At 42.2% G+C, this 12,330-nt stretch overlaps 1 protein-coding gene across 3 annotated transcripts in view; it reads left to right on the top strand.

Annotated features, from left to right (window-relative positions):
• LOC116531430 (proton-coupled amino acid transporter 2) overlaps positions 1-12,330 on the top strand; it is a 39,112-nt gene that overhangs the window by 13,902 nt on the left and 12,880 nt on the right. For all 3 annotated transcript variants that reach the window (XM_032250151.1, XM_032250152.1, XM_032250153.1), the window contains exons 7-8: positions 1,958-2,056; positions 9,191-9,357. In XM_032250151.1, coding sequence (XP_032106042.1) covers positions 1,958-2,056; positions 9,191-9,357 — 266 coding nt within the window. The remainder of the gene's footprint in view (positions 1-1,957; positions 2,057-9,190; positions 9,358-12,330) is intronic.

A 12,330-nucleotide genomic window follows, 5' to 3' on the forward strand; every position in this document is an offset into this window, starting at 1 on the left:
TCACCATGTTGGCTAGGATGGTCTCGATCTCTTGACCTTGTGATCCACCTGCCTTGGCCTCCCAAAGTGCTGGGATTGCAGGCGTGAGCCACCACGACCGACCTTAAATACCTACTTTTATGTCAAATTCTGGCTTTTTTTTTTTAAGTGTGCTTGCAAGGAAAACATCTTGGTTGGTGAACTATAGACCATTCCTTTAATTGTTGGCTGGCAGCAAAAGGCAGGTGAAAAGAGGTTCTTGTACTACAGCTAAAACTTATTGAATTACCCATAGGCTACAATTTCAGGTACCTGGTATTACCCCTAAGGAAGGCAAGAGAAAAAAAAATCTAATATTTAGTCACCAAGGTATATGTAAAGTCTCAAAAACCATAAGCTTTCAATAAGTGTCTTGTTACTAAAAAACCAAACTCGTAAAAAAAAAAGAAAAAAAAAAAGCCAAACAAACAAAACTGTAAGCAAATCTATTATAATGTTAGTTACGATGTCTTTTAGGTTGAATTATGGATATTGATTTTCTCTCAGCTTCCTAATTTGCTATCCTTTCTAATTTTTATTTATTTATTTGAGATGGCGTCTCAATCTGTCACCCAGGCTCGAGTGCAGTGGTACGATCTTGGCTCACTGCAGCTCTGCCTCCGGGTTCAAGTGATTCTCCTGCCTCAGCCTCCTGCATAGCTGAGACTACAGGCACCAGCAACCATGCCCAGCTAATTTTTGTATTTTTAGTATAGACGGGGTTTTACCATGTTGTCCAGGCTGGTCTCGAACTCCTGACCTCAAGTGATCTCCCCACCTCGGTCCGCCAAAGTGCTGGGATTACAGGTGTGAGCCACTGTGCCCAACCTAATTCTTCTTTTATAGTGGACCACACTACATAGAAAGTTAAGTCTCAGAAGTCTCTTGGCATATTTACTAACTTCCAGATGTTCTTCTCTTTAAGAAGCCAAAAGAGAAAAAAAGTTACATTGTCTGTGAAATTTAGTAAAAGTAATAGTCAAACATTTTAGAATAACTGCAGATCAATCTTATATTCCTTAGAAGATACTGATGAATTCTATAAAATTAAATTTCCTAATGAGATAGCTACCTTTGATACATTTTTGGACAATTCCAAAGATTGCCCAATTAGAAAAATGGTTCTGTCATCATTTTCACATTCTGGGTCACAAGGTACATAGGATATTTATTCTACACAGTCTTCTCCCCTTCAGTTTACAGCTCATTAAAGAAGAAAAGGGGTCTTTCATATTTAATTCATGACTTTGGCTTCCTAGATTATTACTATGACCGCAATCACAGCAATTTCCGACACCTATGACCATTGTCCATTCAAAGGACAGTTCATGAGTGCATTAGGTTGGCACTGATCTGCGGTATGTAAGGTTTTCTTTTGAAGGTTTTTTTGTTTGTTTTTTGAGATGGAGTTTTGCTCTTTTACCCAGGCTGGAGTGCAGTGGCACAACCTCAGCTCACTACAGCCTCCGCCTCCCGGGTTCAAGCAATTCTCCTGCCTCTACCTCCCAAGTAGCTGGGATTACAGACGTGCGCCACCACACTCGTCTAATTTTTGCATTTTTAGTAGAGTCAGGGTTTCACCATGTTGGCCAGGCTGGTCTCGAATTCCTGACCTTGTGATTCGCCCGCCTCAGCCTCCCAAAGTGTTGGGCTTATAGTCTTGAGCCTCCGCGCCTGGCCCTTTTGGAGGTTTTGATAAACCGAACTCCCTCCATGAGAGGCTAATCCTTCAGTACTTCGACAATACTGTCCTCTGGCTCTTTGGTATTGTGCAGTGTTGAAATCAACGTTGATCACGGCCTACAACCCTTTAAAGTTTTCTAAACTTCTTGATATTCAATTTTTAAAAATTCAGGTCTCATTTGAGAGTACCCCTCTCTTAAAGGAGCTGAAATGTGCTTTGGAAGTGATTGTCTCATAGCGTTTCTCTCTCCTTTAGGAAATCCCAGACCCCAGTCGGTTGCCACTGGTAGCAAGCTGGAAGACCTACCCTCTCTTCTTCGGAACAGCCATTTTTTCTTTTGAAAGCATTGGTGTGGTAAGGTTTGAATTGAGGTGGCCTTATCCCTGGTGCTGTGAGTGACCTTCTGGAAAGGAGCTGTGAGCTCTAGGTTTCTGTGTCCCACTGACCATGTTTTGGGCCTGCTAGAAAATGCTCATGGGAGAAAGTAACCTCTGGCCTCACTTGGGACAGTTGCCACCAGCAGGACAAAAGTTGTTTACAACAGAGAAGCAGTCAGGAGGCAGTTTTATTTTTGTCCCCATATTCCTAGTAAACGTTTATCCTCCTGTCAACATGAGTTTCCTAATCTTTTAAAATCAAGATGAACCATGGTGTCCAGTTTAAAGGATTTGATTAAACGTAATGGAGTTTTAACCTGGAAAGTTCTGTGTATTTACAGTCTATAGCCTCTACTTCCACACTTGTGGAAGGGTAATGCTGTTTATATATTTTTTAAATTTACTTTTAGTGTACACACAGTAACATTCACTTTTTTGGTGTACATTCCTGTAAGTTTAGAGAAACACATAGAGGAATAAATGCAGCAAAATTAGGACTCAGAACAAGTCTTCACTACAAAAACTCCCTCATGCTGGCCCGTTGCAGGCAGCTTCCCTACCTACCACTAACCCCTCACAACCACCTTCTGTTCTCCGCCTGTACTGTCTTCTCTTTTCCAAAAGGTCACCTGTATGGGATCATACAGTATGTATGAGATTCTGAGACTGGCTTCTTTCACTTAGCCTAATGCATTTTAAATTCATCCCTGCTTTGGGACACATCAGTAACACCTTGCTTTCTATTGCAGAGCGTCTACTGTCTGGGCAGTACCACAGCTTATCAATGCACCTGTCAAAGAACATTTGGGTTGTTTCTAGTTTTTGACAATCATGAATGATACTGCTGTAAGCATTTGCGTACAGGTTTTTGACATTGAACATCTTTTCATTTGCTTGTTGGCAATTTGTACATCTTCTTTGGTGAACGTCTAGTCAAGTCCTTTGCTTATTTTTAGTTAGGTTGTTTGTCTTTTTGTTGTTGAGTTTTAAGAGTTCTTTATATATTCTGGATACTAAATGCTTATCAGAAGAATGATTTGCAAATATTCTTTCTTATTCTTGTCTTCTCCCCTTCTTTTTTTCTTTTAAATTTTTTCTTATTAAAGAATGAGATGGGGCTGAGCGCGGTGGCTCACATCTGTAATCCCAGCATTTTGGGAGGCTGAAGCAGGCAGATCACTTGAGGTCAGGAGTTTGAGACCAGCCTGGCTAACATGGTGAAACCCCATGTCTACTAAAAATACAAAAATTAGCCAGGCGTGATGGCATGTGCCTGTAATCCCAGCTACTCAGCAGGCTGAGGCAGGAGAATTTCTTGAACCCACGAGGTGGAGGTTGCAGTGAGCTAAGATCAGGTCACTGCACTCCAGCTAAGGTTACAGAGAGAGACTCTGTTTCAAAAAAAAAAAAATGAGATGAGATCTTGCTATGTTGCCGAAGCTGGCTTTTAGTCCCTGGGCTCAAGTGATCCACCTGCCTCAGCCTCCCAAGTAGCTGGGATTATAGTTGCACAACCATAGTTCATCATGCCTGATTTCTGACTTTCTTGATAGTGAACTGTGATGTACAAAAATTTTTAATTTTGATGAAGTCCAATTCATCCTCTTTTTTTCTGCTTGTGCTTTTTGAGTTATGTCTAAGAATCTATTGCAAAATCTAAGGTCATGGCTAGATGTGGTGGCTCACACCTTTAATCCAGCACATTAGGAGGCTGAGGCAGAAGGATCACTTGAGGGCAAGACTTTGAGACCAGCCTGGGCAACATACAGAAACCCTGTCTCTGCACAAAAAATTTAAAAATTAGCTAGGTGTGGAGGCACACACCTGTAGTCCCAGCTACTCAGGAAGCCAAGGCAGGAGAATCACTTGAGCCCAGGAGTTCAAGGCTGCAGTGAACTATGATTGCATCATTGCACTTCAGCCTAGGTGACAGAGCAAGACCCTGCCTCAAAAAAAAAAAGGAAAAAAAAAAAAGAAAAAGAAATCAAAGGTCATGAAGATTTACCTCAGAGTTTTCTTCTGAGTTTTATGGTTTTCACTCTTACATGTAGGTCTTTAATCCATTTTGAGTTAATTTTTGTACGTGGTATGCGTAAGAGTCAAACTTCATGTTTTGTATGTGGTTATCCAGTTGTCCAAGCACAATTTGTTGACAAGATTATTCTTTCCATGTTGTATAGTTTTGACACACTTGTCAAAAATCAATTGACCATCTATGTAAGGGTTTATTTCCATACTCTTAATTCTATTCCATTGGTCTATATGTCTACCATTACACCAGAACCACACAGATTTGATTATTGTACTTCCATAGTATTCCACTTTAACCCTTTAATTGGCCTATTGACTTTTTGATTGTATCTTTTTCCATAATACATTTAGTAGTTTAGGGATTATAATATACATTCTCACAGGTTACTTTAATATTTTATCATTGCTAGTAAACTGTCAAAATTTTACAATCATATAGGGCACTTCCCCCCTTATGTTGTATTGCCATATGTATCTAAATACACTGAAACATCAGCAATGTTATCATTTTTGCTTTCAATAGTCATACATAGTCCTTGTAATAAACTTACTAGGAGAGAAAATAGGCTATTATATCTACTCAGATATTTACCATTTCTGTTGCTCTTTCTTTATTCCTGAAATCCCATTTCCTTCTGGCATCATTTCCCTTTAGCATGAAGAACCTTCATTAGCATTTCTTTCAGAGCGGGTCTGCTAGTAACAAATTATCTTCATTTTCTTGATCTGAGATTGTTTTTGCCTTTATTACTAGAGGATATTTTTGCACGATACGGAATTCTAGGTGAATAATTCTTTTTTTTCATCATTTTGAAAATATGATTTCCTTTCGTTTTGCCCTCAGTGGTTTCTGATGAAAAATCTGCAAATGTTTGAATCATTGTTCTCCTAGGTGTTTTTCTCTGGTTGCTTTCATAATTTTAAAAAGTATTTTTAAATCAGCAGTAATACTGTATTATATTTAATGTAGTTTCTTTGAGTTGGTCCTGTTTGGGATCTCTTAAATCTGTAAATGTTTGTCTTTTACCTAATTTGGGAGGCTTTCAGCCATTATTTTTTGGATTTTTTTTTTTCTTCACCAATCTCTTTTTCTTCTCCATCGGAGATCCCAATAACCTGAATGTTAGACTTGTTGATATATAGTCAACCCTTAGTATATGCAGGAGATTGATTCCAAGACCCCGCCCCACCCAGACACATCCAGTGTATAAACAGTCTGCACCAGGAGACTAAAATCCTGGCTTTCTAGCTAGAGGATGGGAAAAAGAAGCCACTGTGAACTGGCTAGTGTGGAGGAAAACACAGAGAACAGGAAATTGGAAAAAGCAATCTCCTAAAATCTGTGAATAATATCTTGGGCCCAGCCCTGAGCTGTACATGTGTGGAACTAATGGGAAGCATCAAAGCAAAGGCTTTGAGAACTGAACTACTGTGTAGAGTCCCATCTGCAGATTGGCACTGGGTGGCACAGGAGCAGGGTAGAGCCAAATATCATTTTAAGGGCTTTGAAAGCTAATTGGATATTGAAACCATAGCCCACAGAAGGTGAGCAAGGACTTATGATCTGAATCTAACCAGGTAGATGGTTTGCTAAAACAAAAAAATCAACATTCTGAACAGGATTTTAACAGGATCCTGAGTCTCCTAAAATAATATTCAAAATGCATAGTCTAAAATTATTCATCCTACAAAGAACCAGAAAAATCTCACCAGCTTTTGAGAGAAAACACAACTTTAACACTCTGCTGGAATCATCCTTCACCAAGGAACCCTACATTTTCATTTTGCACTGGGGCCCATAAATTATGTAGCCAGTCCTGATTTCCCACATTCTTCAGTCTCCTAAAGCTCACTTTCCTAGTACTTCTGTGTAGAGAGAAGGATTTTTATCTAAGATTTCTAAATGCCTGCATGACCACTGCAGCCACTGATATACCAGAATGCTGCTTAGTGACTGGGACTTGCCTTAAGGTCATGGCCTGGAGATAAAACAAAGAAACAGAAAAATAGAGATTCTCTCCATGCTCTTCATCCCACAGGAGACCCTATTCTAAGTCATGTGGCCAAAAAGAAGTTTCTCTTAATGTTATTTTCTGTCTGTATACACTGCATAGTTCTAGGATTTGGGTGTCCTTCAAGGTTAAACTAGGACATGTGGGAAGAAAAAAAGCAGGAAACTCACCACCATGACGGTCGTTTTTTCTTTTTGCTTTCCCTCCCCATTCTGCCTGCTACTATTTACTCTTCAGAATCAGCGCACAATTACTTTATGTGTTTCGTCCAGGATTTTTAGTTGTAATCAGTGAAAGGGATATTGTGAAGTGTGCTCACTTTACCTATATGGAACTGGAAGCACTTTGTTTTTAGAATTTGGAATAGTCAAGGGCAAAAGCAGAGTGTGGTAGTCACAAAAGCAAGTGACTTTGGAGGCAGAATGTGCTGGAATCTGGCTTTGGGTGGGGCTACTTCCTGAACTCTAATTCTCCAACTATAAAATGATGACAATATTTGTTTGGTAAGTATTTCTTGAATGCCTCCTATGTGCTGGTGGTTCTTAGTATTAACTGAAATTATCTTAAGAAAAACTCTTCTAGCCCAGTCTCCAGTTTTGCAGAAGAAGGACAGTCCCAGAGAGAGAAAGGGACTTCAGTAAGGTCACCAGCTAGGAACTGTGCAGATGTGATTAAAACCTAGTACATCTGACACTCAGTCCAGGGACCTTTCCACTCTATGTCAACAGCCATTTTTCTCTTTGACTGATTAATTGTAGACAGAGAGAGAGACAGAGAGGAAACCAGCTACTCAGTCTAATCAGTCTTGTGAAAAGATCATTTTTGGTCTTGCGAATATATGCAGCAAAATGGTATCACAGGGTGCAAGAGCTCAGGTGGATCATCTGCTCTTTATGTAACTATTGTGTAATTGTCAAACATCCTCGTGAGCACCTGCTGCAACTAGACCTAATCCAGAAGAAAGTGCAAAGGCACAGGGATGACCCAACAAGCAACAAGCAAGATGCCCTCAAGCATCTTCCAAATTCCTGGAGTGGAGGAAGGGCTAGGGGTTGCAGGGCTGGAAGTTTGCAAACACAACAAAAAAGCATTCAACAATACAAGGGAAAAGATGCTAAATTCCTATTTCGTAACAAATATGCCCATTGCTATAGGAGGTGAAGCAGATACTTGGAGTTTGGATGACAGCCCTGGTTTACAACCTGAATCTGCCACTTTCTGGTTCTGTAACTTGGGATGTTATCTCATTTTCAGAGTCTTGTTTTTCTCATCTGTTAAAACAAGAATTAGGCAGGTACCGACTTCATAGAGTTATGGTCTTCATAGTATTAAAAAATAATAACTGCCGACATTTACTAAGCCCTTGACTGTGCCATCATGGTGCTTGTGTAATTCTCCACAAAATTTGCAAAATTTGGCCAGGTGTCATGTCTCTTGCCTGTAATCCCAGCACTTTGGGAGGCTGAGATGGGAGGATCGCTTGAGCCCAAGAGTTCAAGACAACATGGCAAAACCCCATCTCTACAAAAAATACAAAAATTAGCTGGGCATGGTGGCACATGCCTATAGTCCCAGCTATTCAGGAGGCTGAGGTGGGAGGGCTCTCTTGAGCTCAGGAGCTGGAGGTTGTAGTGAACTGTGATTGTACTACTGCACTCCAGCCTGGGTGACAGAGTGACACTCTCTGAAAAAGAAAAAAAAAAGCAAAATTCATTTGAGCCCGTTTTCAGATAAGGAACATATCAGGTAAATAGCGCATGTAGAGAGTGCTTAGCACACAGTCTGAACAAGGAGTAGGAGAAGGTGGGGGTGGTCTCTGGGACAGTAAGAGCCTGAGAAGGAAATTATGGGATGAGGAACGGGAAGATTGGTTTTAAAGACAAAAGAGACCTTCAAGTACCCAACCAACAGAAGGCAGACTGGCCTCAACTTGGATTCTCTTAGAATCAGGTATGCATTTAAGGGAAGAAGGATTCTGAGAACAGAAGAGTAAGAACCTGGGGTGTGGGGCAATGCACTGCTGATGGAACCAGGAAGCGCTTTCTGGTCCCAGCTGTTACCAGCACCCTGTGTTCCTGGAGTCTCAGCCTCCCCACTGTATAGTAATGGGTGATGGGGAAGGCTGCTCTGGAATTAGGAGTTTCAAATATAAATGCCTTTGGAAAGCCAGGTATAATTCATTGGTGGGCGGGGGTGAAGGGAGATGGGCCTGGTGAATGGGAAAAGAATGTTGTACCTAAAGGCAATCATATTCAATTGTCTGAAAGACTGTGCTGTCAAAACAAAATGCATCTGCTGGCCAGATCTAGCTGCCCCAGAGTCTTGAGATCTTTGGTCTAGATAACTTCAGGGGCCCTTCCAGCTCTTAACCATCCAGGGATCATCATGTGACTCCAGTTTTTTCCTTTTATCTTTTTCTTCCTCCTTACCCTCATCTTCCGACTTTTTTCCTCCTCTTTTATTTCCTTATCTTTAATTGTGATGAAACACACCTAACATAAAATTTACCATCTTAACCATCTTCAAGTATACATATATATTAAATTCAGATTATTGCACAACCATCACTGCCTTCCATCTGCAGAACTCTTCATCTTGCAAAACAAACTCTGTGCCCATTTAAAAATAACTCCCATACCCTCCTCATGCCAGTCCTTCCCAACTAGCATTCTGCCTCTTTGAACCTGCCTACTCTAGGTACGATGTATAAGTGGAATCAGGCAGTCCTTGTCATTTTGTGACTGGCTTTTTTCACTCAGCATAATGTCCTCAAGATCCATCCACATGGTGGCATGTGTCAAAACTTCCTTCTTCTTATGGGCTACATCACATTCCATTGCATGGATACACCACATTTTGTGCATCCCTTTTCTGTTGCTAGGCACTTGGGTTGCCTCCACATTTTGGCTATTATGAATAACACTACTATGAACATAAGTGTACAAATATCTCTTTGAGGCCCTGCTTTCAGTTCTTTTCTGTAGACAGCCAGAAGTGGGATGCCATTTTTTTTTATGTTCGTGTTTCTCTTTCTCCTTCTTACTCTTTACACTGTGATGTTTCTGTAGGTTCTGCCTCTGGAAAACAAGATGAAAGATGCCCGCCACTTTCCAGCCATCCTGTCTTTGGGAATATCCATCATCACTGCCCTGTACATCGGCATCGGGGCTCTGGGCTACCTGCGGTTTGGAGATGACATCAAGGCCAGCATAACCCTTAACCTGCCTAACTGCTGGTACCTTCATGGGCTGTCAGGTGGTAGGGACTAAGGGATGGGTGGAAACACGTAGGTCACTTCCTCCTCCCTTCCACAGCTGGGAAACAGAGGTCTAGAGAGCCTCCCACGGAAGAAGCAAAGTTGTCATTGGAACCGTAGTCTCCAGATTCTCTGTCCGGGGAGTTCCTCCTTCAACAACAGCCTCCCACATTGAGTTAAGCGTTGACATCTTAGTGTGAAGGAGGACATGGCTTAAGAAGAGAGGACACAAGTGAGAGTCCTTGGTCTCCTAAGGGGAGAAGGGAGGGGGAGGAGCACTGGGAGAAGGCAAGAGACAGAGAGAGGAGTCAGTGGGTGGCCACACTTCCCATTGTGTTTACTAAGGCTCACCACCAAGCCTTGCTTGCCACAGCCAATGGTTCACTTTCCCCAAGTCAGAGTAACAAGATAAAAAAGTGGAAAACAAAAACCAATTGTGCCATCCTGGGCAACATGGTGAGATCCTGTTTCTACAAAAAGATTCCTAAAACTTAGCTGAGCATGATATCTCACATCCGTAGTCCCGGGGGGGTGAGGTGGGAAGATCACTTGAGCCCAGGAGTTTGAGGTTACCGAAGGCTGTCATCGCACCCCTGCACTCCAGTCCAGCCTGAGTGACACAGTGAGACCCCTGTCTCTTAAAAACAAACAAACAGGCTGGTGTGGTGACTGATACATGTAATCCTAGCACTTTGGGAGGCCGAGGTGGGTGGATCACCTGAGATCGGGAGTTCAAGACCAGCCTGGCCAACACAGTAAAATCCCGTTTCTACTAAAAATAAAAAACTTAGTCAGGCATGGTGGCGCACACCTATAGTCCCAGCTACTAGGGAGGCTGAGGCAGGAGAATCGCTTGAACCTGGGAGGTGGTGCGCAGTGAGCCAAGATAGTGCCACTGCACTCCAGCCTGGACAACAGAGAGAGACTCTGTCTCAACAAACAAACAAAACAACAATTTGGGAAGACGATTGGAATCTGTAAAAGTCTTATGTTCTAATATACCCAACTCATGCAATGGTTAGCAGCCCCACAGACTTCAACAGTGCCTTATTGAACAGACACATGAACCCACATCCCATCGTGCAGGATTTTTTCCCACACCAGGTCATGTCATTAATTATAGGACACTTCGGTCTTCTCACAGTCACAGTCACTTGGAGCCCTAATTTGCCTAAATGGGGCTCCTTTCCAAAGATGATAATGCCACTCATCAAGCATTTACTTCATGCCAATTATAAGCAGATGCCAGGCTAGATACACAGGAGTGCGGATGGAAGTCATGTGAGCAGACTATGAACTTGAGGCTTTACTCTCATCACCAGCTCCTGATTCAATGAGAATGGGGGAGGGACAGATAGCGTATATATACACACTGTAACATACAAAAAGAAGCTCTCCCCAGTAGCAAAGAGGACTTGGGGATTTCCAAGGAAAGAAAGCACATCAGAAGGAGACAGCAGGGAAACTCATAGTCCAGCAGGTCAGCTCCATCCAAACATGGACCATTCTGGGTCTCTGTTGTACCGCCTACTCGCTTGTGGTGGTGGCTGATTTACTTCACCTCTCTGCACGTGTTTCCTCATCAATAAACCAGAGTTGTCATGAGGATAAAGTTGGGCAGTGTCTAAAAGCATCTGGCTGTGGTACCTGCTCAGAAGAGGGAAATTTCAAACATTTGGTGGAGTTTGAACAGATGGAAAAGGACTAAAGAAGGTGCTCAGGCAGCAGGACTAGTGTGAGCAAGAAACAGAAATGTAGAAGTTAGCCTTTTTAAGGAATGTGCTAAATACACACACACACACACACACACACACACAATTTATTTATTTATTTACTTATTATTTATTTATTTATAGAGGCAGGGTCTCACTCTGTCACTCAGGCTAGAGTGCAGTGGTGTGATCTCGGCTCACTGCAACCTCCACCTCTTGGATTCAAGCAATTTTCCTGCCTCAGCCTCCCAGGTAGCTGGGATTACAGGTGTGCGCCACCATGCCTGGGTAATTTTTGTATTTTTGGTAGAGACGGGATTTTGCCATGTTAGCCAACCTGGTCTTGAACTCCTGACCTCAAGTGATCCACCCCCTCTTGGCCTTCTAAAGTGCTGAGACTACCAGCATGAGTCACTGCACCCAGGCTCACACACACATTTATTAAACATGGAAATGCATCTACCACATTAGTAGACTGAATGAAAATAGTCCTATCTCAATAGATCAAAAAGAAAAAAACTTAGATAGAACTCAAAAGCCCCTGAAGCCTCACACACTCTCTGCCCCTAGCTTGAGGCTGACAAGTAACCCTGTTTCTCCTTTAATTCCACCCTGACCCCTGCTACCTTTCACACAGCCCTATTTATAAACTATCTCTTCCCCCAACGATTTGGGGTTCTGCAGTTCTCTCAACCAACAAGAGGCATCTGTTATGTGCCAAGAGCTTTGGGAAATCTAGAGAATTTCTGAGGACTGACAGATCACAAAGGACTACAGTGTTTTAGATCTAGGGCTTTTGGTCTTAGCCACTTATCATCTGTGTCTCCCTGGGCAAAGTGTCTGGCCTGAGCCTCTCTTCTCTAAAACATAATATTGAGCATCAGATGGTAGTGATTTGTGAAGGTGCAACATATAGCCAAGCTCAGCTGGGAACGATGGCTCACACCTGTAGTCCCAGCACTTTGGGAGGCTGAGGCTGGAGGATCACGAAGTCAGGAGTTTGAGGCCAGCCTGGCCAACATGGTGAAACCTCATCTCCACTAACTATACAAAATATTAGTCAGGCTTGGTGGTAGGTGCCTGTAATCCCAGCTACTTGGGAGGCTGAGGCAGGAGAATCCCTTGAACCCAGGAGGCAGAGGTTGCAGTGAGCCAAGATCATGCCATTGCACTCCAGCCTGGGCAACAGGTGAGACTCAAAAAAAAAAAAAAAAAAAAAAAAAAAAAAAAAAAAAAAAAA

Source organism: Sapajus apella, unplaced genomic scaffold (assembly GCF_009761245.1).
Source record: "Sapajus apella isolate SASKATOON/1434 unplaced genomic scaffold, GSC_monkey_1.0 scaffold71, whole genome shotgun sequence".
NCBI classification, from domain to species: domain Eukaryota; kingdom Metazoa; phylum Chordata; class Mammalia; order Primates; family Cebidae; genus Sapajus; species Sapajus apella.